This window comes from Maylandia zebra, linkage group LG18 (assembly GCF_041146795.1).
Source record: "Maylandia zebra isolate NMK-2024a linkage group LG18, Mzebra_GT3a, whole genome shotgun sequence".
Taxonomy (NCBI): Eukaryota; Metazoa; Chordata; class Actinopteri; order Cichliformes; family Cichlidae; genus Maylandia; species Maylandia zebra.
This window is the reverse complement of record NC_135184.1, coordinates 27,125,792-27,151,893: the sequence shown is the minus strand read 5'-3', so window position 1 is coordinate 27,151,893 and position 26,102 is coordinate 27,125,792. Positions and strand designations below refer to the sequence as shown.

The 26,102-nt window shown below is 40.9% G+C and overlaps 1 protein-coding gene across 4 annotated transcripts in view; it reads left to right on the top strand.

Moving 5' to 3' along the window:
• Positions 1-26,102, top strand: part of gpr158b (G protein-coupled receptor 158b) — a 108,458-nt gene that overhangs the window by 46,366 nt on the left and 35,990 nt on the right. For 2 of the 4 annotated variants that reach the window (XM_004567210.5, XM_076876512.1), the window contains exons 3-5: positions 12,832-12,934; positions 21,784-21,995; positions 24,451-24,519. In XM_004567210.5, coding sequence (XP_004567267.2) covers positions 12,832-12,934; positions 21,784-21,995; positions 24,451-24,519 — 384 coding nt within the window. Of the gene's footprint in view, positions 1-2,486; positions 3,027-3,407; positions 3,587-12,831; positions 12,935-21,783; positions 21,996-24,450; positions 24,520-26,102 lie in introns of those variants that run through there. The other 2 variants (XM_076876510.1, XM_076876511.1) reach the window with 2 other exon arrangements.

The following is a 26,102-nucleotide window of genomic DNA, read 5'->3' as shown; positions in this document are numbered from 1 at the left end:
TTATTTTCCTGTCTTCATTTATGTCAGAAGTGATAACAGAGCTGTATGTCTTAATTTGTTTTGTAAATCCCACAGTCAGAACATACATACAGAACATACAACATTAGGGTTGCCTACTCCCTGAAAAATAAATAAGGGACACCTCGTGGCCAGGGCCGGGCAACCCAGTTGTCTTCACCCTTCCCAGTGTGGTAGCTCTTTTTTTGTGTGTGAAATTATTTTTTAATCATTTGACTTGAATTTGATTTAAGCAGATGCATGTTCTTTGTGATATGACCATATGGGAAACAAATGATCATTTAGCCATTTATTTTTAGCTCAAAATGACAACATTAATACAATAAAACAGGTCTCTCTCTTAAACAGAAGCCTGTCATGCTTAGCTTTTGAGAATATAAGTAAATCTTTCTTTAAAAGAACTCTGTCCCGCTTAACTTAAAATTATATAAATTAATAGAATGCAATAGAACGAAAAACATTCTTGTAACAGTGCACATGTAGTGCATTTAGTACAATTGGCTTCAGTTGAGGTATTATTTCAGCTTTTCTAATGCTAATCAGCTGCTCCTGTTTGTAAACCCACTTGTTCCCATGATTACGCATCTTAACTCATCATCATTATTCATCTATGTATTACTTTTATGTATTAGTCATCTATTTGTTGTAATCATCTATCCTTGCAGTTGTTTATTACACAAAATAAATTATATTATCACAGTTCTGGCCACATAGCGCTGATATTCACTGCACATGCCCATATTAACCTTAACCAGAGGGTTTAAAAACAAACAAACCAGTGTTTACATGCCATATCTGCTTCTGCCGTGGCCTGGTGGACAAAAAATTGGTTAAGGGTTCCCCGAGCTTTCACGCCCCTCATGTTCTTCATGTGCCCACCATTAGAAGCATGCCTATGGAAAAAGTGCGCCGGCACACAGTGCAGTGCGCTTTATATGTGTTATCGTGCACTTTTCCAGCCAGGTGTTTTCCTTTTCCCATTCCTCCCTGTACTTTTGCAGCCTTTTTTTTTCTTTCTCTGAGTGATCAAACATTGCTGCTCTAATGCTGGGCTTACACTGTGCGATTTTTGGCCCATTTTGAGCCGATTTTTGAGTCGTGCGACCAATTTGGCGATCGGCCCGATTTTGGCCTTCATCGTGCATCGTGTAGTATACGTGGGGTAACGAGAAGCGATTAACACCTCACGACCAGCTCCCGATCATCAATCGCTCGTGAGGGTGTCACCGCAGCTGCTCACACTGCTCACGCGCAAACACGTAAACGTCTGTGAAAAAGATGGAGCAGCACGGCTGTGCAGCGTGTGATCTGGACACAAGCGATGGAGGCACAACTTGTAGAACTTTGGAAAGCTCATCCGAGTCTTTTCGATGTGGCATCACAAAATTATCACGACCACAACAACCGTGAAAATAGTTGAATTTACACTGCTGCTCAATCACAGCTGCCTGATCAATGTTTTTCATTAGCAATTTAGCAAAGTTGATGGTGGTGGTGTGTCTGTGTGAGTGAAAGACGGAGAGAGAGAGCGAGCAAGCGACAGATTTTCTGTTATAACCAGTGTTGGGACTAACGCGTTATTAAGTAACGCGTTACAGTAACTACGTTATTATTGTGGTAACGAGCACGGTAACTAGTTATTATGCTAAAATCAGGAACGCGTTACTCGTTACTGGGATTTAGATAGGGTCGTTACTCGTTACTTTGTGTGGTGGCTATCGCGGAGCTTCCACAGATTCAGTAACATTAGCAAGTGGTGGAGGCCCGCAGGTGGATGAAGGAAAGGGGACGCAGAAGGAAAAGAGACCCGAGGCGGCCGCCGGTCCAAGTGTGAACTGAACTTCAGGTAAGAAGTTATGACCTGCAGTCTCTCTGGGTCAGATATGAACCAAGTTTAGGTGGAGTTTATTTTCGTTATTCTGACTTTTTCCGTACTGCGTGCTAGCTAGCATGACGGAGTTTCTATACAGCTGGGTGGGTGCTATGAAGCTAATGATGTTGAACTTTATTTTGTTCATAAGTTATTAGAGTTGCCAACCGTCCCTTCTGGTATTCAGAGAAAATATTACGCGTTTCTTATTGAGGTGAAAAGGAACAGTTTGTCCCGTAATTCAGCTACAATGAAAAAGGCACAAAGCTGGAGTTATTCTGTGTTTACGCTGCACAGCTGCCTCTTCTTCTCTCATCCTCTCCCCCTCCCTCTTATGGAACTCCAAAGTGTTCAAAATTAAATAAATAAATAGGTCAAGATGAAATAAATAACTATGTGAATAAATAAGACACAGATATGTAATGTGAGAATGATATTGTGAAATAATGGAACACATTTTGAAAACAATGCTCATTATTGTGAAACATATTACATTCTGCTATATATATTTTCTTATTATTGTGAAATATTATTTCATGGTCATTATTTTTCACAATAACAGAGATTATTCCTGAGGCATTTTATTTATTTCCAGCCGTTTATATTCCAAAATGACCTTTTTTCAAAGTCAGTCTTTATTTCAAAATCCCGTTTTTCCCGATGGTCTATTTATTTCATAATGCGACTTTTCAGCAGAATGACTTTGTCTGTCAATCAAGAAAGACAGGGCGGAGCCAGTTGTATGATTGGTTGCTCCTTTACTCAGACATAAGTAATAGCACATGAATTGTCGATTTAGGTTTAATGGTGCAATGCATCTCCTATGCAGCTGGCGGCAGTATGCAGCTCAAAATAAACTTAAGGCACCGACAAATGCAAAACACTGGGCGCGAATAACGTTACAGGTGTATCAATTCTTGTGAAGGGCATGGCTGCAGGAAACAAGTCCGTTTCTGAGTTACTCAAAGAACTTGCTAACCGCTTAGATTGAACGTCTTCACCTCAGTCTGCGTATTGCAGCAGTGTACTGGAGATGAAGTGGTCCCTGGTCCAAGTTCTCATCACAACCGCACAGTGTTAACGTTAGCAAATGCTAACGCTATCACAGCTAGCTCCACTCCACGAAACGCTGTTCAGGGTAAGTAACGATATGTTATTATTGCTTGGTTAGTCTGTCTGGCAAAAATGAGCTTTTTAATCAGTTTAGTCACAGATTTTTTTTAATACTGTTTTTTATCATAGCAAAGAATTCTATAAATTAGGTAAGAGAAAATAATTGTCTTCTGGGTTAATGTCTGTATTACTATTTACATTGTTGTAGGTAATAGTTATTCATGACTGTTTTAAAGTGGCTTATCTTCTGTGCTAATATGGAAGACAAGTAATCTATGTGAAAGAAAAGAAAGCAATTTTAGTTCAACGTAGTGATTTTGTAAGTGGGTATAATTTGAAAATGCTTTTACTAGTACAGTGGATGTTCTTTAAATATTTAACATTTAAAGTGTGTGTCACTTTACAGACTCCAACTTCAGTTTTGGTTTGGTCTCACCGTTGTAGGTCATAACACAAACAAGTCGTCAAGTCAAGCAGCTGAGGAAAGGGCTTAAGGAAACCATGGTATGGCCGCTTCTGACAGAAAGATCAGACATCATTCCTCCTTTCTTACCAAGGGAATCAGAGACTGCTCCCTGTTGTGAGGTAAGGTCAGGTCACATCTTTTAACATCTGAATAGTAAAGCTATTTGGTTAATTTATGAAGGATGAACATTAATTGTTGACACAAAACACCAATATACTGTTTTGTATGCGTGGGTTAGTTGAACAGCTGGGTTACATTTAATAAAAATACACCTAATGTTGCTGATGCTCTTAAGACTACAAGATAAGTAAAGCTATAAAATGACTGTGGCCTGCCACAGAAGATGAAGATGAGGAAGAAGAGGAATGGTCTCGAGGATAAATGCAGAGTGGCAGGTTACCTTCGGTCCTTCATTGAAAATGGTAAGTCTGCTGCGATAGGTATTTTGCCATTGGTTTTCTCTGATTATACTTTGGTAAATTACATACAGTCCAGTGATCTTGGGTCATTAACAAAGTACACTATAGTAGAGCTGGGCGATATGAGATTTTTTCATATCACGATATTTATTTTTTTATAAAAAGGACAAGAGCGGTGAGGTCTATCGCAATAGTTTAATTTTTTTATTGAGAAAAAGTTATTTCGCAATACATATCGTTATCGTTCTATCGCCCAGCTCTACGCTATAGTATAATTTTGTTTTGTTATTTGCTCCATGCAATACATAAGAGTGGTGGCATTATCAGTTGCACTAGAATTGTATGTAGACTACTTTTAGCTTTGTTAACATAAAAATATCTATAAAAGCTACAACAGCAATTTGAGTGGGGCAAAAATGTCTGGTGCCCTGTATGTAAGTGGTCATCTTTTATGGTATTTCTCCATAAAAGATTCAAAATAATGAATATAGGATGTCATTATAGTTTAAAACAATCTTCTGTTGCAGCATCTTGTGCACAACAAAAAGCCCTCATCAAGTTTTGGACAGGATGGGAAGTCTTGCTGAGAAATGACTGTGGAAGTGGTCAACAGCAATCTTCCAAAGTCTTCCACCGGTTTTGAAGTACTACGTCTTCCTGCACACTACTGTACCTATGAGTCATTTCTAATGGACATTCAGGTGTGTCTCAACTCTACTGACTCAGGTTTTGGTCTGGTTTACGATTGATTCCATAACCACATGGTAAAATTAGACCATTTCTTCTTTCTTGCATCACGGACAATCTAGTGAGTTCTAGTTCTTTTTAATACACTTGACAGTGAAAAATACAGAGTACAGGTGTGCATTTATGGCTTTTTTAATATAAACTGATGAAGAGTTCAGATATCAAAATCAGTTGTTCACTGTACATTATAAATTACACAATATGTTTTGTTTATACTTGCTACTGATACAAAAAAAATTTCTAGAAAAAATTATTTGAATTAAGATGTTACACTACTCTACTGTGTTCATTGTATTAAATCTGCTCAGAGTTGACATGTACTGTATATCCAACCAAGAAATGAATATCATTAAAGTGACAGCTGTATAAAACAAATCCTGTTTTATAGCCACTCACTGTTTTGTTGAAAATGAAATTGGTTATGCTGTTTTGAGTCAGTATTAGCTACAAAGCTGTAGAAATTAAAAAAAAAAATAAAAATCCTCCTGACATAGAAACTGATTAAATGTAATAATGTCTTTCTACAAGTGATTTTGAAGTATTGGTAGCACAGCAGGGTCTTGTTCATTCAGTGCATCTGGGAGCTGAATCTCAGGAATGGTGATCTCATTTGATGGGCAGCGATTATGTTGTCCTGTCCAGTCCACACCATAATCCTCATCAACCTGAAAGAGCATGCACATGTTTTAAATCTAAACTGAAGAGGTGTTTCCTGCAGCTGTTCCTAGATGGACTTATTGAGTCTGCCAGGGCCTATGTGAGTTGCTTAGGCATTGGCTACCAACTAATTATTCATTCACCCATTCTAGGTCAGGATTGGTTCTCTTCAGGTATAACAAATTTAACTTTGTTTAAAGTATTGCCATCTATACCTGACAGGTGGGATAAAAGAGAATGGCTTGGGAGGCGCACAGCAAATCTCAAAGTTTTCCAATTAATGCTGAAAGAACCAAGGATGTAAATGTATTCTTGTTTTAGCTTTACCGAAGACACCAGAGAAAGTATATCTATAATGCTGCTGAAATAGACAAAACCATTTCAATAAACTCGCTATTTAACATCAACCTTGTTATGCGTTATCAGAGAACAATCAACTGCAAACAGCAATGAAACATTCAACTATGTACTATTTAAAGCACTAATGACCCTGTTGTCTAACAAGATGTGATAAGTAAGTAGACTGTGGAAAGCTGGTGGGTCTACTCCCTGTGTAAAAGGTTCCTACAGGCTCCACTGACCCCAGTCTCCGAGTTAACACACTAACAGCTAACACTGCTAAACGTGTCTCAATGCCGAGATGGCGCCGATAGCTTTAGCCGTAGCTGCCCCGCTTAGTTTAGACAGTAACAAAAAAAAGTAAGCGATAATAATTCATTGTCAAACGTCATAATTAAGGTCAACACCTAAACAATGCTGTGTACAGAATCACACAGGTGCTCAATTACAGCATAAACTTACCTTAGACCATCCTCCGTCATTTTCCTCCTAATTGTGCTCGGAGACACAGAAAATGTATCGGCAATTACCCCGACGGTTATCCCGGACAGCACTAAAGTCCTGAGTGCTGCACCGGGATTTCTAGACGTGGACGGCCAACATTTGAAGACTGTTCTTCCTCGGCGTATTCCAAACGAACACGGTGCTGATTTGATCTTAAACCTTTGACAATGCTGTCATCGATGCGAACATCTTGAAGAGCAATTATCATCCCAAGCATTTCAGAAACATCTAAACGACTCAAAACAGTATCTACAGGTAAATGATCCCTCTCTATCTGATTTGCTTAAATGAGCAGAACTGGCTGAAGTTCACACCAGTCCGCCATCCTCCGTGACTTTTGACCTAGCACGCTGTTGCTAGCTGCAGTAGCTGTCCGCGGAGCCGGTATCCAGGAAAACTAGTCGATGGTAAACGATAAGCCAATAGGTGCAAAGGTCCAGCCCACTTACATTGATTGACAGACAAAGTCATTCTGCTGAAAAGTCGCATTATGAAATAAATAGACCATCGGGAAAAACGGGATTTTGAAATAAAGACTGACTTTGAAAAAAGGTCATTTTGGACTAAAAACGGCTGGAAATAATCAGAATCAGAATCAGAATACTTTATTGATCCCTGGGGGAAATTATTTTTTGTTACAGTGCTCCATTTTAAACCAACATTAAGACAAGACAGACAATACGCTAACTAAGAATAGTACAATATATACATATATATACATACATATATACATAAGTCACTTATAAATAAATATTTGGAAAAGAAACATGTGTAGTTGTAGCAGCAAACAGTGTGTTAAGTGGATGCGTTGTACAGGGAGATGGCCACAGGCAGGAATGATTTCCTGTGTCGTTCAGTGGTGCTTTTCGGTAATCTCAGTCTCTCACTGAACGAGCTCCTGTGACTGACCAACATGTCATGGAGTGGGTGGGAGGTGTTATCCAACATTGTCTTTATCTTGGACAGCATCCGCCTCTCCGACACCACCTTGAGGGAGTCCAGCTCCATCCCCACAACATTGCTGGCCTTACGGATCAGTTTATTAAGTCTGTTGGCATCTGCGACCCTCAGCCTGCTCCCCCAGCATGCAACAGCATAGAGGATCGCACTGGCCACCACAGACTCATAGAAAATCCTCAGCATTTTCTGGCAGATGTTGAAGGACCTCAGTCGCCTCAAAAAATAGAGACGACTCTGGCCCTTCCTGTAAAGTGCTGTGGTGTTTTTAGCCCAGTCCAGTTTATTGTCAATGTGTACTCCAAGGTATTTATAGTCCTCCACAATGTCAACACTGACCCCCTGGATTGAAACAGGGGTCAAGTGTTTCCTGGTCTTCCTGAAGTCCACGATCAGTTCCTTGGTCTTTGCCACGTTGAGCTGCAGATGATTCTGCTCACACCACGTGACAAAGGAGTCGACCACAGCCCGGTACTCTGTCTCATCATCCCTGCTGATGCATCCAACCACCGCAGAGTCATCAGAAAACTTCTGAAGATGGCAGGTCTCTGTGCAGTGGCTGAAGTCTGTGGTGTAGAGGGTGAAGAGGAAGGGGGAGAGGACAGTCCCCTGTGGTGCCCCTGTGTTGCTAATCACCTTGTCAGACACACACTGTGGGAGACGTACATATTGTGGTCTTCCTGTCAGGTAATCAACAATCCAGGACACCAGAGAAGCATCCACCTGCATCGCTGCTAACTTATCACCCAGGAGGGTCGGCCTGATGGTGTTGAAAGCACTGGAAAAGTCAAAAAACATGACCCTCACAGTGCTCGCCGGCTGGTCCAGATGGGTGTAGACACGATTGAGCAGGTAGATGATGGCGTCCTCTGTTCCGAGACGAGGCTGATAAGCGAACTGAAGGGGATCCAGATGTGGTCTTACTATGGGTCGCAGCTGGTCCAGGATGAGCCTTTCCAGGGTCTTCATGATGTGGGAGGTCAGTGCCACGGGCCTGTAATCCTGGGGGCCACTGGGACGAGGCGTCTTTGGTACAGGGACGAGGCATGATGTCTTCCACATCACCGGGACCCTCTGCAGACTCAGACTCAGCATAAACAGTTTATGAAAGACTCCACACAGCTGGGGGGCACAGGCCTTGAGGACAAGGGGACTCACTCCGTCTGGTCCAGCAGACTTGCCTGAGTGAAGTCTCCTCATTTGCATCTCAACCTGGTATTGAGTGAAGGTGATGGGTGGGGGAGGGGTGTCAGGAATCTCACAGGAGGCAACATGTGAAGAGAGAGGCTGGCACAGTGGTGTGGCTCTGGATTCCAGGCTGACTGCAGGTGAGGTTGTGGGGGTGGGAGCAGACACTGTGGTGTCGAATCTATTGAAAAACAGATTCAACTCGTCGGCTCTATTCTCACCTCCCTCAGCTCCCCTGCTGTTGGTTGGCCTGAATCCAGTGATGGTCTTCATGCCCCTCCACACCTCTCTCATGCTGTTCTGCTGGAGTTTCCACTCCAGCTTCCTCCTGTAATTGTCCTTAGCCTCTCTGATCTTGTCCTTTAGTAACACCTGGACCTTCCTCACCTCCTCTTTGTTGCCCCCTCTGAAAGCCCTCTTCTTCTTGTTGAGGAGGGCTTTGATGTCCTTAGTCACCCACGGCTTGTTATTTGGGTAACAATGAACAGTCTGAGCTGGAACAATGGAGTCGGTGCAGAAAGTTATGTAGTCTGTGATACACTCAGTAAGCCCATTGATGTCCTCGGCGTGAGGCTCACAGAGTGTTTCCCAGTCGGTCACCTCGAAACAGCCCTGTAGTTCCGCTATTGCCTCCTCTGACCACCTCCTAACAGTCCTGGTGGTCACAGGTTCCCTCCTCACAATTGGCACATAGCGGGGGGTGAGGTGAATCAGGTTATGATCTGACCTACCAAGTGGGGGGAGGGAGGAGGAGCTGTATGCATCCTTGACGTTAGCATACAGTAAGTCTAAAGTTTTCTCTCCCCTGGTGGGACAGTCCACATATTGTTTGAATGTTGGTAGTGTATTGTCCAGTGATACATGGTTGAAGTCACCCGAGATCACAATAAAGGCACTCGGGTGCTGAGTCTGTAGCCGAGCTATGGCAGAGTGGATAGTGTCACATGCAGCTGTGGGGTTAGCAGAGGGGGGAACATAAACAGCCACCAAGATGACGTGAGAGAATTCCCTGGGTAAATAATACGGCCTGAGTCCAACAGCACACAGTTCAGTGTCCGGGCAACAAATCCTTTCTTTGATTGTTATGTTGGCAGGGTTACACCACCGGTTGTTAACTAAAACAGCAAGCCCACCTCCTTTACGCTTACCGCTAGCGATGCTGTCCCTGTCCGCCCGAACAGTGTGGAAGCCTTCCACGGAAGCATTCTCATCGGGAATGACCTGGTGCAGCCATGATTCGGTGAAACACATCAGGCTACACTCTCGGTATTCCCTCTGACTCCGTACCAGTGCTGAGAGCTCGTCGATTTTACTTGCCAACAATCGCACATTTCCCATCACGATAGACGGCAGACACGGTTTAAACCTCCTCCTCGCTTCGAGCCGCCGCTGTCTCACCGTCACCTTTTTTCTTCTCTTCTGTCCTTGACCTCTGCATCCCCGATGTGTTTTCCTCCAAATTTCAGCTGGTACTTCTGCGGGCACTTCTGCGGGCCTGGCCAGCGAGCCGGCCGGCATCAGGGCGATCAGCTGATCTCTGGAGTAAACAGTCCGTGCGTGTAGGAGATGTGCCGCGGTCCCGTTCCATGATAAAAGTAACAGTTCCACGGCCACCAGAAGAACAAAAACTCTCTCAATCCACATGATTGAGTAAGAGATAGAAAACGGAGGAAAATACAAGTCAGAAAAAAAAAGAATACGTAAGAAAAAAGAGCTAAACTAAGAGAAAAGCAGGAGCGACTGTAACAGGCTGCACGCTGGTTGGCGCATGCGCACTTAAATAAAATGCCTCAGGAATAATCTCTGTTATTGTGAAAAATAATGACCATGAAATAATATTTCACAATAATAAGTAAATTTATATAGCAGAATGCAATATATTTCACAATAATGAGCATTTTTTTCAAAATGTGTTCCATTATTTCACAATATCATTCTCACATTACATATCTGTGTCTTATTTATTCACATAGTTATTTATTTCATCTTGACCTATTTATTTATTTAATTTTGAACACTTTGGAGTTCCATACCCTCTCCCGTTTCTACTTCAATCATGAAAACTGATCAATGATCAGCTTTTCTCTCTTGTTTGTTTATCGCTCACTTTGTGCCAGAAAGAGGAAACCAGCGGATGTGGCGCTAAACAACAGCAGCACGTTTAAGCTTCATCAGCTGTTGTTAGAATTTATTTAATATTAATTTCTAGTATCAGCTGATGTTTGCTGGAGCCACAGCTGCAAAAAAGCTGCTGGTCCTGATATGGTTTGGTTATCTGGTGAGAGGGAAACATGAAGATGAAACCAGGAGATGTCCTTACTGAATCATCAGAGCTGAGCAGGTGATGGAGAAACAGGTTTACCTTTTAGGTGACATGAATGAGTTGAAGGGAAGTTATGAACTGTTTCTGAGAGACAAATAACACCAGGATCCTTTTTTAGGTAGCTGACAGCTGGTAACTGTGCAGGGGCGGGTCTAGCAAAGTGTTGCCAGGGGTCCATGTAGGGCATTAAAAGGGAATGGGGGGCACAAAGAAATACTTTTCTTTCTTATTCTCATTTAAAGTGTCTCGCTTTTAAAAAATAATTATCTGAATCTTACGACAAACGATTGATAGATTGATGCATATATACCATCAAAACAGTGAACATCACTGTCACAACAGTGTTTATTTTCATTCAAAGGCTTTATGATTTTTCCTATAATGGTGGGCCGGTCTCTAGTCAAAATGCCCGGGCCAATTTTCTGTCCCAGTCCAGCCCTGTATGCAGCTCATCTGCAGTCTGGTGTTACCTACATCTTCCTATTCAGAAGACAGAATTTCTGAGTTCTGAGTACAATCGAAAGCACCACGACTGCAGTTTTTGTGTTGGATGTAAAAGGCGCACATGACGTGGGAAAGGCGTGGGATTTCTCTCGTGGAAATATGCATTATACATTATACATTATATACACAGTGCACTTGTGGCAAGTAAGCAAGCTAGAAGACTGGCAAAGTTATGGAAGAAACACATTAACAAGAGAATTCTGAGTAAAACCAAAGTTACTTTCCCTAGTAACTAGTTACTTTGAAAGTAACGAGTAACTTGAAGTAACGGAGTTACTTTTGAGAGAAGTAACTAGTAATCTAACTAAGTTACTATTTTAAAGTAACTTACCCAACACTGGTTATAACCTTCATTTTATGGAGGCACAGTGTGCGCACTCAGGTCGCATCAGAGCATCGGGCTGTATAGTGTGAGACCCTGCATCGTGACCTATCAACTTCTAACCCCTGTGAGTCAATCGTGCAGTTTGAGCAGGAGCTGAATAACGTGACTGAAAAAATCGCACAGTGTTTGCCCAGCTTTAGGTGACTGTCATCCGAGACTTGCACCGCAGTGTCGGCGTTTGTTTCCCTGTTGGCCATGCTTCTTTTTGTGGTCATCTGTTGTCTTCCGGTATTTTCTCCGCAAGTGACTTTTCCTCGACCAATGAGATGAGCGGTAATCTGAATTGTCATACTCGAATTGTCATAAGTGTGCTGTCAGCTCATTGGTCACAAAGCAGGAGAGGGGCTGGGAATTATGTTTTCAAACAAAGCGTTAATTCCATTAACATTTATAGACTACTTTTGATTCTCACTGTATTACGGGACAAAGTGCGTCCCTTATTAGCTCAGTACGGGACGTGTACTTTTGTTTCTAAATATGGGACAATTCCGTTTTTTAAGGGACCGTTGGCAACCGTATACAACATACAATATTATATATAGATGAAGCTAGCGAGCTAACTCCCTGCTAACTTCTAATGCTGTTAAATTTCATAAATTCAGTTTTCATGGATGCCTGGATGTTAAACCTAATTGTTACACCTGGTAAAGCAGCCACACTGATCATTTTATTACAGATGAAAGAATTTAGACAGTTTTTAACTCTCAGTGATGCCGCAGTGATTGTGTGACTTAGGGACATCAGACTTAAAGGCCGGATGCAGGCACAGGAAGAACGTGTCAGCTCCACACAGAAAGGCCCCAGCTGGCACATCTGAACCCAGGACCTCCTTGCTGCACCACTGACTTGATAACTTTGCAGATAATTTTTCTAGAAGTTAATAAACAATCTTATTGTATAACTTTAGCTGGAACTAGTGAATTTGGATCTTTTATTGCCTAAAAGCGTTGCTGATGTTTGCTGATCAGATAATCTATTCTCTAACTAATCATTTCAGCTTCAGGGGAAAAATAGATTCATACTTGCATCTGTTTTTATTATTGCAGTGTGTGTGTGTTTTGTTATGGTTCTGACATCGAAAATACCAGAGAGAATTTATGATTTTACGCCCACTTGCTTTTGGATTCAAGAAGCAAACAGAGCTGAGTCGGCTGAGCGATCATCTTCATCCTCCTCCATCCTATTGTTTTATGTTCACGTAATTTCCTCCACCAGCTCCTCGCTCTTAGTCATGCAACTCCTTCCTGTGATAATCCTGTTGATTACAACCAGAGGAAAGTGATTTTTCTTTTTTGTTCTAAACTAATCTCCACCTGTCTCTGTCTGTTCTTTTTCCTCCAGTGCACTCCCATTGTTGGCCATGGATTTGTGTTGGACAAGTACAAGTGCCAGTGCAGGAGAGGATTTTACCATCCGAGCCGAGTGGCGCTCAATGGCTTTAAAAGTAGGTTACAAAGCTCTCTGTAATAATAATAAAAAAATGCATATTGCAGTGAGCTGTCAGATCAAAACTTTGAGTCTTGCAAAAGCAAGCTTCTGGGAATTATGGAAAAAAGAGGAAAACAACCACCTTTTTTGAGCTGACAGTCACACATTTTGTTTGAAATTCTTGTTACAGCTTTGAAGGGGTATCCTGGGGTTTGTGAGGTTATGAAACCTCAAGCTCCAGTCAAGGGAGTTTGACTGCTCTTATGTTGAAATGTCTACTACGTTTCTATTCTGAGCTCCAGTGGGAGCCACAGGTGGCATTCGAATCACAGACCTGTTGGATTGTGTGACGGCTGCGTAGATGTAGAACACAAGGTGGAATAAATTAGAATAAATGTTTAGTTACATTTTATTTGACCATTTGCCAGACGGTTACTGTTGCTATGCCTGTCAGGTTTTTTGTTCTTAAAGGGCGTACGGTGGCAGTGTCACAGTGTGGAGTAGAGAGGACCTAATGCAAGACTCTGCACACTGAGGCAAGCCTTTGTGGCTGATGAAAAGTGCCATATGAAACATGAACATGCAACCAAAACCAGAAACCAAGGTGCAAAAATAGGAGGAAACCTAACAGATGTTTTCACAAAGAACAAAACTTTATTAAGTACAACTGTTCAACTGCTCCTTCACAAATATTTAATCAACTGACCAGAGCAACTCAATGCATTTAGGCATGTAGACACAATCAAGACGAGCTGGTTAAAGTAGCATTTCACAAACTGCTGATCTACTGGGATTTTCCTGCATAGTTGTCTCTAGGAAAAGTATCATAAATAACCACCTCTTACAACAGTGCATGCAGAAGAGCATCTCTAAATGCACAGCACATTCAAACCTTGAAGCACATGCAGAAGAAGACCACACCAGATGCCACAAATACGAATTCAAACAGGATCGCCAAAATGGGAGACTGGAAAATTATTGTCTGGCTTCATGATTCTCAGTTACTGATGCAACTTGGTTGGAATTTTGAGTAAACGACGTGAAACCAGTGATCCATTTTGCCCTGTATCTATCCATGGTTCAAGCTGCTGCTGGTGGTGTAATTGTGTGCAGGGATGTTTATCAGCACGCTTTTGGCCCCTTAATAGCAACTGAGCATTATTTAAACACCACCTGAGCATTATTGCTGACCACATAGATCCCTTTATGAACACAGTGTCCCCATCTGCACAAATCGCAAAGCTCCGATGATCTTAAACTGACTTTTTGAACAGGGCAGTGAGTTCACTGCACTCAAATGACAGATCTTAATCTAGTAGAGCACCTCTGGGGTGTGGTGTCAATCTGACGTAAATCTGCAGCAACTGTGTGACGCTATCATGTCAATATGGACCCAGATCTTTGAGTGATGTTTTCAGCTCCTTGTTGAATCTGTGCCACAAAGAATTAGGAAAGTTCTGAAGTCAAAAGGGATCCAATCAGGTGCTAGCAGGTTTGACCTAATAAAGTGACAAGTGAGTATACACAGAGGTCTGATTAGGCAATAGACATAAAATGGGAAAGCCACAGGTGTGCATAATCACCACAGGTGAACGTAATCAAGGCAATCAGACAGACAGGAAACATCTAACCTAGACATGGGAAAAAAAACCTTCATAGTAAAACAGCAAATAAGAGAACTAATATAGATGTAAATACTAACTCTTAATGAGACGTCAAACTAGGGAACAAACAGGAACCAAGGCAGAAACAGAGAAGGGAAATCCAACGAAAACACAAATCAAACTTTAAACTCTAACAGCAAAACAGAAACCCAAGCTTGAGACAGAAACTCAAATTCAGAGCAAACCCTGGCAGTTTGACAGTTTAGCTCCTCTGAAACAGCATCTTTGACCTCAGATGGCCGTAAATGAAATAAGAAAGCTGTATAAGCATATTACAGGGAACATATTTATTTTGTTTTCTATTGATTCTAAGCTCAAAATAATCATATATCATATACTGAGCCTTAGTTTATCCTGTGTCTGAAACTATTTGTTTCAGCTCGCTTCAATCACGCTTTCTTTGAATCAGCTGCCCTTTTTAAAACAAAAGGTTTGAACAGCAGGAGGGGTGGGCTACTGTGTTGTGTGCCTGAGATGATCACTTTAAAGATATCCAATCTCACTGACATGATACAGAGCCAAGATTAGAGCGCTTAGAACAGTCTGAAGTCTGAGCTTCTGGCTGTGATCACATTATTTGGCATTTTGGTCATGTTTAATATGTGCATCCATCATTGTTACAGAATGACAGAAAATAAGGAAAAGCATGACGTCTGTTTTATGTAGCTGAAAGCACATAGCTAACAGTTACCTACCTGATATGATGCTGAAAGATTATGACCGGTGCTTGTGGACCAGGAAAAAAGGGTCTCACCAGTTGCTCATGCAGTCACTCAGCACATCCAGACTTCTAATAATAGAGATTCAGAGACAGTAAAATTATAAAAAACTGTCTTGTAAATTTCAATAAAGATGCTTAAAATAAAAAGTTTGCTAAAAACACATTTGTCTTTTACCTGATAGCGATGCCAATATTTCTTCTTTTTTAGTGTGCTCTTGTTGCTTCTTGTTGAAAACATTCAACATTTAACAAACTAAAGATGCATTTAAAAGGATGCTTGCAAATAAGAGTTGAGATATAATGAGAAAGGAGTTTTGTTAATGTAACACTGTCCAGCTCTGCTTTGGGTGGAATTTGTAATGTGCTGGGTTCAATAAATAGGAGGAGAGAGCTGCGATAATTCAATAACCCCCAAAATCTGAGATTAACAAAAGATTATGTAACACCCGATGAAGGCAAATGAGACCTCAAAAGCACAACTTATGAGCAAAAATCAGTCTTTACAAGTTTCACTGCACAAATTCCCAGTCCAAGCAATCAGACGTCAGAGTATGTTAGGAGCAGGCAAGCAAGGGTCAGCCTAGAAAACCAGCAAATTTTAGGTTTTACAGAGAGAATGAGCAAAAGGCAGAGAATGAATTCCCTGCAACAATCTACAAAGGAAAACTGGCATAGAGGAAAAGTAACATATGGAGTAAATACGAAAAGGTGAAAACAAGGTCCAGGTAACACAGTTCAGGGAACAACATATTGTAGGTAAAACACACAAAGGCAGGAAGACTGAAAAACAAGAGAGACGAGTTTCTCAAAGTAAAAGACAAAACAAGTGAATAAAAACACAGAAAAAGGGGGAAAGAGAAGGGGAAGATTTGATAGATGAATTATTTTATTTTATTCTAATGCAATCACAAAGATTAACACATATATACATATTAGGACTGTAACAATGTGCATGCAATAAGAACAAAAATAAGGAGCACCAAAAATGTCATCATAAAGCTCAACTCGTAATGGAAGCATTACACAGCGAAAGACAGCAAGAAGCACTAGTTAGCCAGGTAAGTTTCCAGCCTCAGAGCACATAAACACACTGTTTCATTTACTTCATTCCTTTTAAGTCTAGTGTCTGGTTTTCCAACTAATCAGGACACAGGACACAACCTTCTGCATTCCTTGCACACTAAAGTATATCTCCTAACAGAACACTATGCACATTTCTGAGATATATGAGGAAATCTTAAGCTTTATGGGGCGTTTGCTACGCTGCATATGGACAATTGACGTTCAGGAGAGCAGTTTAGAGAACAGTAAGCTGTTATTGCCTGTCCTACAGCTCTGGCAATCGATCTTATTTTCCCAATATTCCTTATTTTTCATTCAGGTGCGAGAAACAAGAAAAGAAAAACTAAATTTGCACACCCTCTTGGCCTTGGATCATTTCTCTGCTGATGTTCTGCTTTTCAGACTTGCACTTTTCAACTATATCGTTAACTTTAGCCCCCCCGATCGTGCTTTGGGTTTGAATGTCGGTTTTCTTGACTGAAAGCGCTGCAGTGTCCTCGGACAGAAAGCCTGGCCCTGATGAGCAATATAATCATTCAACTGCGGTGGTTCTCATCCCCGACTCCAACAATGCAGCACCCCAGGGGGGTTGATATGCTAAGCTGGAGCTTTATTATAATGCAGTGTGATGAAGGATGTAGTCAAAATGCTCAGTCTGTGAAGAGACTCATCTTCCAAACCCCATGCAGATCACCTCTTTAAAAATCGCTGTGACTCAGATTGCATTGCAGTTGCAACCCTGATTTCCACTCGTGGAACATCAGTCTTAGTCTTTGTGCAGCTACACACAAAGAGACCCAAAGCAAGAAATTTGAGTATACAATTTATGCACTACAAATGCAAATGCCTAAAGCGTGCAGTGAGCTTTGCAGCAGCCTCAATGAACTGAAGAAGCTGTGCAAGTACAGTTTTGCAAAATTAATAAATAAATAAATAAAATTACAAAAAACAAACAACGTTAGGGAGAAAAACCAACAGTTGTGAAGAATGTACAAACTGAAAAGCACTTTTTACTTGCAGTAGTTTAAGTGGTTTGGAAGGACCGCCTGTGCTCAAACTGAGAGCCGTGGTATCACTGTGAACATCTGGCCCCTGTGACAGATGTGTGAAAAATGAACCAAGCTTTCTTCTGTCTGCCTTCAAGCCACTGTGAGAATGATTCGATCTTCAAATCAAACAAAAGACAATGCAAACACAAATTTATGATACAAAAATTTTAGATAACACGCACACACTAGTGCTGCCACAAACCATTATTTTGATAGTCGACTAGTCACCGATTATTTTTGCAATTAGTCGACTAATCAGATCATGCACCCATTGGACGTAAAACCTACAGCTTATTGCACCAGCATGCATTTGCTTTCATATAACAATCATTAGCTTACAGCTTGAAGTGTTTAAGGTATGTGCTAGCTGATTGCAGATTGTCTCGGTGGAGTTTAATAAAATTAGCCGTCTGCTCTTTGCTCCTAAAATATAACAGGACACTGGAGTAAATTCTCTACCATCACACTTGTGTTTAATCAGTTTTCTGTTTGACGTTTATTCAGCTGTGTAAAAACTATAACTATATAAGTTATACAAGTGACTTATATATCATGTTTAACCTGAGTAGCGAAAGAATGCGGGAGGTTTGACAACGATGTGCCGGGAGTTCGCTGTTCTCGCCGGCTCCAGTGAGCCTTGACCTCTTGGTCAGCTATCGAGCTAGCGGGGTAACAGACGTCTCTGAAAACGTCAGAGCATTTTTGCGAATATGTGATGTCTTGATAAACCGAGCAGATATTTAAAGTTTACACAGCTGTATTCTCGCCTTAAAATTAAAAGTTTATATTGTGACCCAGAAAGAGTAATATTAAAACTAAGTAGCTGCCGCAATTGTTGGAAACTGGAATTGGCTGAGCCGCGCTCTGAATTCTGCGATAGATTGGGCCACGAAGGATACACCCGACCCATCCTTTAAATCTGGGGAAAAGGAGGACACATTTGTCGGCCGCATTTGGAGGAGCCTTCAAATTTGGACAGCCTTCGTCGTGTCGCTGTAATGTAATCAGCCTACAAATGCAGCCTCCGAATTTGGACACAGCTACTATAGCAGAGACTGCTTCTTCTTCTTCAGCATTTAACGGCAGCTGGCATCCTTGTAGATGCATTGCTGCCATCTTCTGTTTCAGTCCATTATTACACTCTTAAATTCTGCTACTTATTCCTGCGTCTTTCAGGACCTTACACAGCTTCAAACAACGAGTTTGACTATTAAATTAGTCGTTGATGATTTTGATAGTGTAATCATGGCAGCCGTAACACACACACAAACACAGATGTAGATGATGCTAATTTCCGTTGTTACTCAGGAATGAGTGTAAGAACAGCTTAGATTGGAGGGTTCAAGGGAAAAGACTGAGACTGAGCTGTGCGGCGGAAAGATGCCCGGTGTGTCGGGAAAATGATGCTGCTGGGAGAGAGGAAATAGGATGTGGTGAAGGAGGACATGCACACAAAATGTGGTGTGGCAGAGAAGGATGCACGGGACGGAAGGAGATGAAAACACATGATCTACTTGGCTAACCTCTAACTTGAGCATCTGAAAGAAGAAAAAATAGTTCACCATAATCTGAGTAATAGCTTGCAATAAGTACCCACTTTAAAACCTTTGCATTTGATGTACTTATGTATTATTTTTAATTGGATTTTTCAAACCTAATTTGTATTTTGTCTATTATTACAATTGAGGCAGAATGGGTATTACAGAAATGGAACAAAGACTGCACTTGTGCCAGCACAAGGTAATATGCTGTTTCTCTGTATAGCCCCTGGGATACAGAGGAGAGAGGCTGGTGGCTGTATTGTATTAATTTCAGCATTCATCTGATTTTGGTTATTAGGGCTTTGTTGAAGGATCTAACTACATACTTCATCTTTGAGCTGTTTATATTCTCATCTTTCAAATAAAGCAGTAATAAAGTAATGTGAATACTTTAGACTAAATTGACTGTGCATGTGATCCTCAGGTTGAGATGTCACAGTTGTGCCATTTGGTTCAGTATGTAGACCAGAATAATGTGTGCGGTGTGAGCCACAGCTGGGCCAGAAGTTATTTGCTATTTGTTTAAACCAAAACTGCCAAAAATCCCCAATGTGCTCTGGTTGTCGAATGTAAACCTGCCACACACACCTTATAACACTCGGAGAAATTCAGTCTTTACAGCAAGTCGGTCGAGGACATTTTTCTTCAGTAATGGAGTAAGCTCAGTAGTTTGACAACAACAACTCAACAAATGGGCTGTGGGCTAAAACAAGGTCCGGTTTGACTCAGCTTGACTCATGCGCCACAGTTGGTGCTTATTTATTGACATCTGGCATTTGAAAGTAGATGGAAATTGACAAGCTGAGGTTAGGGACTGTCAAAAGTACACGCAGCATGGGCCTCCGGAGTGTTTTTTAGACATCTTCTCATCTTTTTTTAAATATTAAAACATTTTTCCTATCTGGACTTAGTCTCTTTGTAAACACAATACTCTATTTCAACACTTTTAGACATTTCTTGCTTGTTTTTTTGACACTATTGATTTCCACCCAGACCTTTATTAACAGTCACGCTCTATTGGACTGAGATCTGCTGACTGTGGAGGCCATTTGTGTACAATGAACTCATTGTCATGTTCAAGAAACCAGTTTGAGGTTGTTTGCGCTTTGAGCCATGGTGCGCTATTCTGCTGAAAGCAGCCATCAGAACAGGGGTACACTGTGTTCATAAAGGGCTGGACATGGTCATCAACAATTGTCAGGTAGGTGCTGGTATTCAAATAACACAAAGTATGCAAAGAAATAAATCCCCTGCATCATTACTACACCAATGCCAGCCTGAAATACTGAGAAAGGGCAGAATGGATCCATTCTTTACTCTGATCCTTCCATCTGAATGCTGCAGCAGAATTGGGGACTTCTCAGACCAGGCAATGTTTTTCCAGTCTTTAATTGTCCAGTTTTGGTGAACCTCAGTTTCCTGTTCTCAGCTGACAGCATGTGTGGTCTTCTGCTGCTTTAGCCCATCTGCTTCAAGGTTCCAAGTGTTGTGCAGAGATGCTCTTCTGCATATCTTGGTGGCTCTGTAAACTCTAGAGATTGTTGTGTGGAAAAATCCCAGTAAATCAGCAGCTTCTGGGATCCTCAGTCCAGCCCTACAACCACATTCAAAGTCATTTAAATCACCTTTCTTCCCCATTCTGCTTCAGTTTGATGTAGCTCATTTTGACCATATCTGCAGGCATAAATTGTTGTTGAGTTTTTGCCATGTGAGTGGCTGATTAGGTATCTGCATTAATGGCCAGTTTAACAAATGTACATAATAGAGCGTATCTATGTATGAGGAGTTTAAAGGGCAGACATTGATGAGACAGTCTGTGCCAGTTGCAGCATGAATCACGCTCACATTCATTATGAATTTGCATAAGGATGCAAATACAGAAAATAACATCCTGTCATGGTGAACACTTATTGTGCGTATCTAAACACATATTAGCTGAAATTCAGCTTCTCTGTGATTCACAGCAAAAATACAGAGTCTCAGATCACAGTTACCACCATGCATTCTTTTCTCAGCCGAATGAAACCACTTCAGTGGCTACTTAAATTCACTTCTTGCTTAAAATTGTTTTTAACCACTATCAAAGAAATTTCAGCACATTCTCTTACAATCACGCTCTGCTGAAGCATTGTGCAACTGCGCCGCATTTGCATACCGTATGAGCTCTGGGACCTACAGAGGAATTACATGCTTATCAAACATCATTTGCTCGAGGAGCTGCATGTCTGTGTGTTTGAAAAAAAATGAAGGATTTCAGCTACAGATTGACTGCAAATCCCATTGCAGCTGACATCCTGGAATTAAGAATTATATTTCTTGCATCATCTGTCGTGTCTTTACACGTAATTGATTAAATTTAGGTTTCAAAGGAACCAGTTCATGCTAAAAATGAACGTTCTCAACGGGAAAAAAAAAAAAAAAAAATCATGGATAGAATTGATAAACCCCATCCAAATCCATGTGTGTCACATGCTGATATTACTACAATTACGCAAACAAGACTGAGGAAGAGAGCAGTGACACAATATTGTATCTTCCTCGCCTTCATTATCCATCATTTGCTTAATTACAGGCTGCATTCTTGTAATTATCTCCCCAAGGCTTTTTGATTCATTGGCTTGATGCTTTCTTTGCCTTGAAATTGATTAACTGAGCATTTAATAAGGAGTCAGCCTGTGACAGCTAAATGCAAATTAATTGCAGTGCTAATCAGACCTGTGTCCCGAGATGTGATTAGATTTGAATTTGCAAAGGCTTTCTTTCTTTGAACTTGAACAACATAAGATAAGTGATAATGAAACAAATCTAAAGTGTATTCACATCTTCAGGTAAGGAGCAGGGCTCTCACAGAGACGAATCCTCCGACGTGTCCAGCAAGTGCCTGCCGTGCCGCGAGGGCTGTCCCTACTGCCGGGATGACACGCCCTGCCTGGTGCAGGAGGACGGTGCTCTGAGGCTCTCTGTGGCCTCCTTCCAGGGTCTCTGCATGATGCTGGACTTGGCCAGTATGGTGGTGGTCTACCACTTCAGGAGAAACAAGGTAAGGAGAATGCAAATTATCGGTTGCATGCTTTTCTAATGTGGATAGGGACATGCTTAACAGCTTATTCTACTACTTAGTTTAGACTTTGGAGGGAGTTTGGCATGTGTGGTGATGTCAGTAGAGCTTACGCCGGCCTGCACTCATAACCTCATTTTTTTTCAGTGCAAAGTTTAGAGAGAATTTGAAATAGTCAAAAACCTAGAAGCACTCTGAGAGAGGAAACCTCCACCAAGGCAGCTCTGTGGGCAGGATTTACATTTGAGGGAATCATTTTGTGTTTTGTATACATTCATTTTGCTTTCTTTGTTCTTTTTAAATGTAGTTTAAGACATTTGTAGCACAATAAAAACAAGTGCAAAGGCTTTGTTGAAACCCATTTTAATATATACTTGACATAATTGGCAGATTTTAAGTGTAAAAGTGAGGTTAGAGGTCAAATAAGACATGCTATTTGGATGCAAACTAAAAAAAGTGATATTTAGAATCCCCATATACCAGAATCATTTCCTAAATGCTGAAAATACAAAGAAAGGCAGCAGAATTTCAAGCAACGATTTAAAGATAAGATACATTTTATGAAGGTTTGAGCTTATTTGATCTTAAAGAAGAGGTTAAAGTAACATATTAGAATCCACATATATATTCCCTATAATCCTATGTGTTGTCAATAAAAACAACGGCAGTAATACACATAGTTTTTACTTTTTTTTAAAAATAGCTCTGTAAATCACTTTGACCTATAGATCAGTCTATTGACCTTGAAGGAGAGGTCAGAGGTCACATGTGACAGGCTATTTTACTCTATAAGGTACTTTCTTTATGTTAACAATACACACCACACTTATAAGAATCATAATGTGGAAGCTATAAAATTTTTGTCAGCTTTTGAAACTAAGGCACATTTTCATGACCTGACTCTACACCCGTATAAGTTTCATCAGAATTCATTCAAAAACTTTCAAGCTGTGGTACAAACATTAAAAATGACACGCACATACGCAAACACTACTAAAAGCATAACCTCCTTGGCGAAGAATACCCAAAGAATACCTGAAGATTGCAAGATTACATTATACTTTTTTTTTCACCTAAAGACTAAAGGGACCACACTCGCACAAGGAAGATAATACTAAACTGTGTCATTAAACTGTCCCCGCCATGGAATGGCGACCTGTCCGGAGTGTACCTGGATATTTGGTCCACAATGACGCTATGCTGCATGTGGTAATAAGTGGATGGATGCTGAAATTGTACGGCCTAACAGTTTTAGAGCTTATCCCAAACTACACACTGACAGTCTCCCCTACTCTTCAATTTTGGTATTTTTTGCCTAATTTGAAACAACCTCCATAGCGAAGATTAACTGGAAATGTCAGTGAAATGTCATGGAAAATTATTTTAAATTAAATAAAGACGAAGGTTTCAGGGATTAAATTCAAACTGAGTGATTATGACAAACTCACGAATGTTTTGAAAATAGGAACTGCTGTGTTACAGCTGATCATGCCTTCACAGTACTAAGCCATCAGAGTAGCAAAAGATCCTCCCTGGCCGCATGCAGTTCAACGAATTACATGCCCAGATTAAAAGAGGACATTTGAGCTTTTTTCCTCAAATAATTTCAGTATGCAACGTAGAAACTGGAAAAAAAAAAATTGCTTTATTTACGACATACAGCTGCTTCTTAAAGCATTGCAAATTCACACAAATTTCCATCGTATTCTATCAAGAATAAAGCCAAATAAAGACAGACCAGTTGATTTTATCTTATTTTATTTTAATTTTTATGTAATTTTTATTGTCTTATTACACTGACATCATTACCATCAACCGTACCCAGCCCTCCTTCATTTCAGTGTGACATTCTTGCAGTCTAGGATAATAGTTAATATTTACAATCACTCCTCTGGCATTTAAATCTTTCCTGGTGATCTATTTATAGACAATCGTGTTGTTGCCTCAGAACTTCCCATATTTCTTCACTTCACAAGAGATGTCCCTGGAGGCCTTTGGATGAACATAAAAAAATCTTATATGTGGTAATGTGGTAATTAAATACAACCCAGAAAAGTTCTGTCGTCACTAAGAGACATATATTTTATATATTTGTGCGATGTATCATTTGCATTTTCGTGCAGTTGCATGCAAGTCGTGGCTGTTATGTCTGACTTGCAGCAGCAGAATCTGAAAGGTAAACTATGGTGGCCCCAAAGGACAAAGCAGATACAAGAGAGAAAATGAATGTGAAGAAAGGCTCACTGCAAATCCAGAACAAATATCAATACAAGCAGCAGCAACATTATAGGTACTTTTGCATGCCCGTCAGCAGCCTCAGCGTCTGATACCATCAGGCCAATCATTCTTTTTCAGTATCCTTCAGCAATCCATAAATAACCAAGCTCTCGCTGTCATTGATTCATGAGATTTTGTCTTTCTCTCTCCTTGTTAACAGAGCATTCGTACATCTGGTCTCATTCTGCTGGAAGCCATCTTGTTTGGTGCACTACTTCTCTACTTCCCAGTAAGTGTCCATATTGATCTTGCATGCCACCCACCAGTTTACTGCTACTTCATTTTTTTAAATATAAAAGTTCTCAGAAGTCTCAGGGAAACAAGCAGCTGGGTACGTCTGGGTATGCTTTGTCAGGAGAGAGACAGAGTGCGCTCAAACAAACTTGCAAACAAAAGCATGTGTTCATTATAATGACTAGTTTTAAGGTTTTATTTGATAAATAACTGATGGACCAGTGGGCTTGCATGAATTACCATGAGGCATGCATGCTTTTGTCTGCACATTGCAGGCACAATTTTGCACCTGAGCTTAAAGGCCACTCTTTAGAGCACCACAAACAGCCTCTTGTCACTGAGATGGAGAAGAAATAGTGATGGGCATTGGTAAAAGTCTCTCCTGACATTCATGGTGTTATAAAAGAAAACTAGAGAACAAACACAAACCGCACATATATCCAAACAGATGGAAATAGGTTTGAGATGTGATTTCACCATCTATGAAGCTCTTCTAATGCAGTTATTGGCCATAAAGTAGATATCAAAAGAGAGGTGTGATGGTCAAATCCTAAGCATTACAGGTTTAAAAAGAGGGAAGGAGTGGTCAAGGTCTGCTTTGGCTGAGAAAAAAAAACCTTTTCAAGAAAGAAAATCATTTTTCAGTGTCCAATATTTGTCATGTAGTGTGTGGATGTGGATCCCACACGCAGGTTTAGGCAGTCAAAGCTCGGTTTTATTGATAGTCCATGGAAATAATTCAAAAGAAGGTGAGTGCAAAAAGGTACAGGGAAGATGTGACGAGGCAAATAGCAAGGGAAACTAAGAATCACCAGAAAATATCAAAAACAGAACAAAACTGGAAAGTTCATAAACAAGGCGGGGGGTCAACAACCCAGGACTGGAATACTGGAGTAATGTGAAAATATCCCATTAAAAAAAAGCCCATTTCCTCAGTTGTAGCTAAATGTTGTAGTACTATAGTTAGGATCATTACAACAACAGAGAGCTGGACATCACAGTTGGTGCGTACTTATAGAATAAGTGCGTTCTCTTCCACGTGTGCCTTTGCCTGTCTGCGTCGGCTGTATGTGCCAGCCAGTACGTGTGCTCGGGTGACAGCGTGCGTTCTATATGTGTGTATTTACACTTTTGGACTCAGCCCACATTGCACCTGGAGTGCTGCGTCAGGAGCCCATCTTTAGAAGGGAGGCAGATGGAAGAAACCTGCGCGCCGTATAACACAGAGATCTGATGTAGCCAGGGAATTCACTCCTTTCAAATCCTCGCACAGACTGCCAACAGTGGAGCCACTGCTCTTCTCAAACACAAAGCCTGATGGCCGAAAAAAATCAGCCAGAAAGAAAGAAGTTCCAATCGCTCGGCTAAGTCCGGGGATAAAGATTTTGTTCTTATTCTAAAGTTACTGGAGTGTAACCGTATGCACGACATTTCCCCCAGAATGAAAAAAACAAAAACCTGAAGCTGTTTTTTGTTGCAGCAGACAAAGAGCTGCAGGTATTGCATCCTTATGTGACCACACCTTTCTTGCTTTTGCATTCATCCATCCACTCCAGTTTACCCCAAGGATAATCCAGT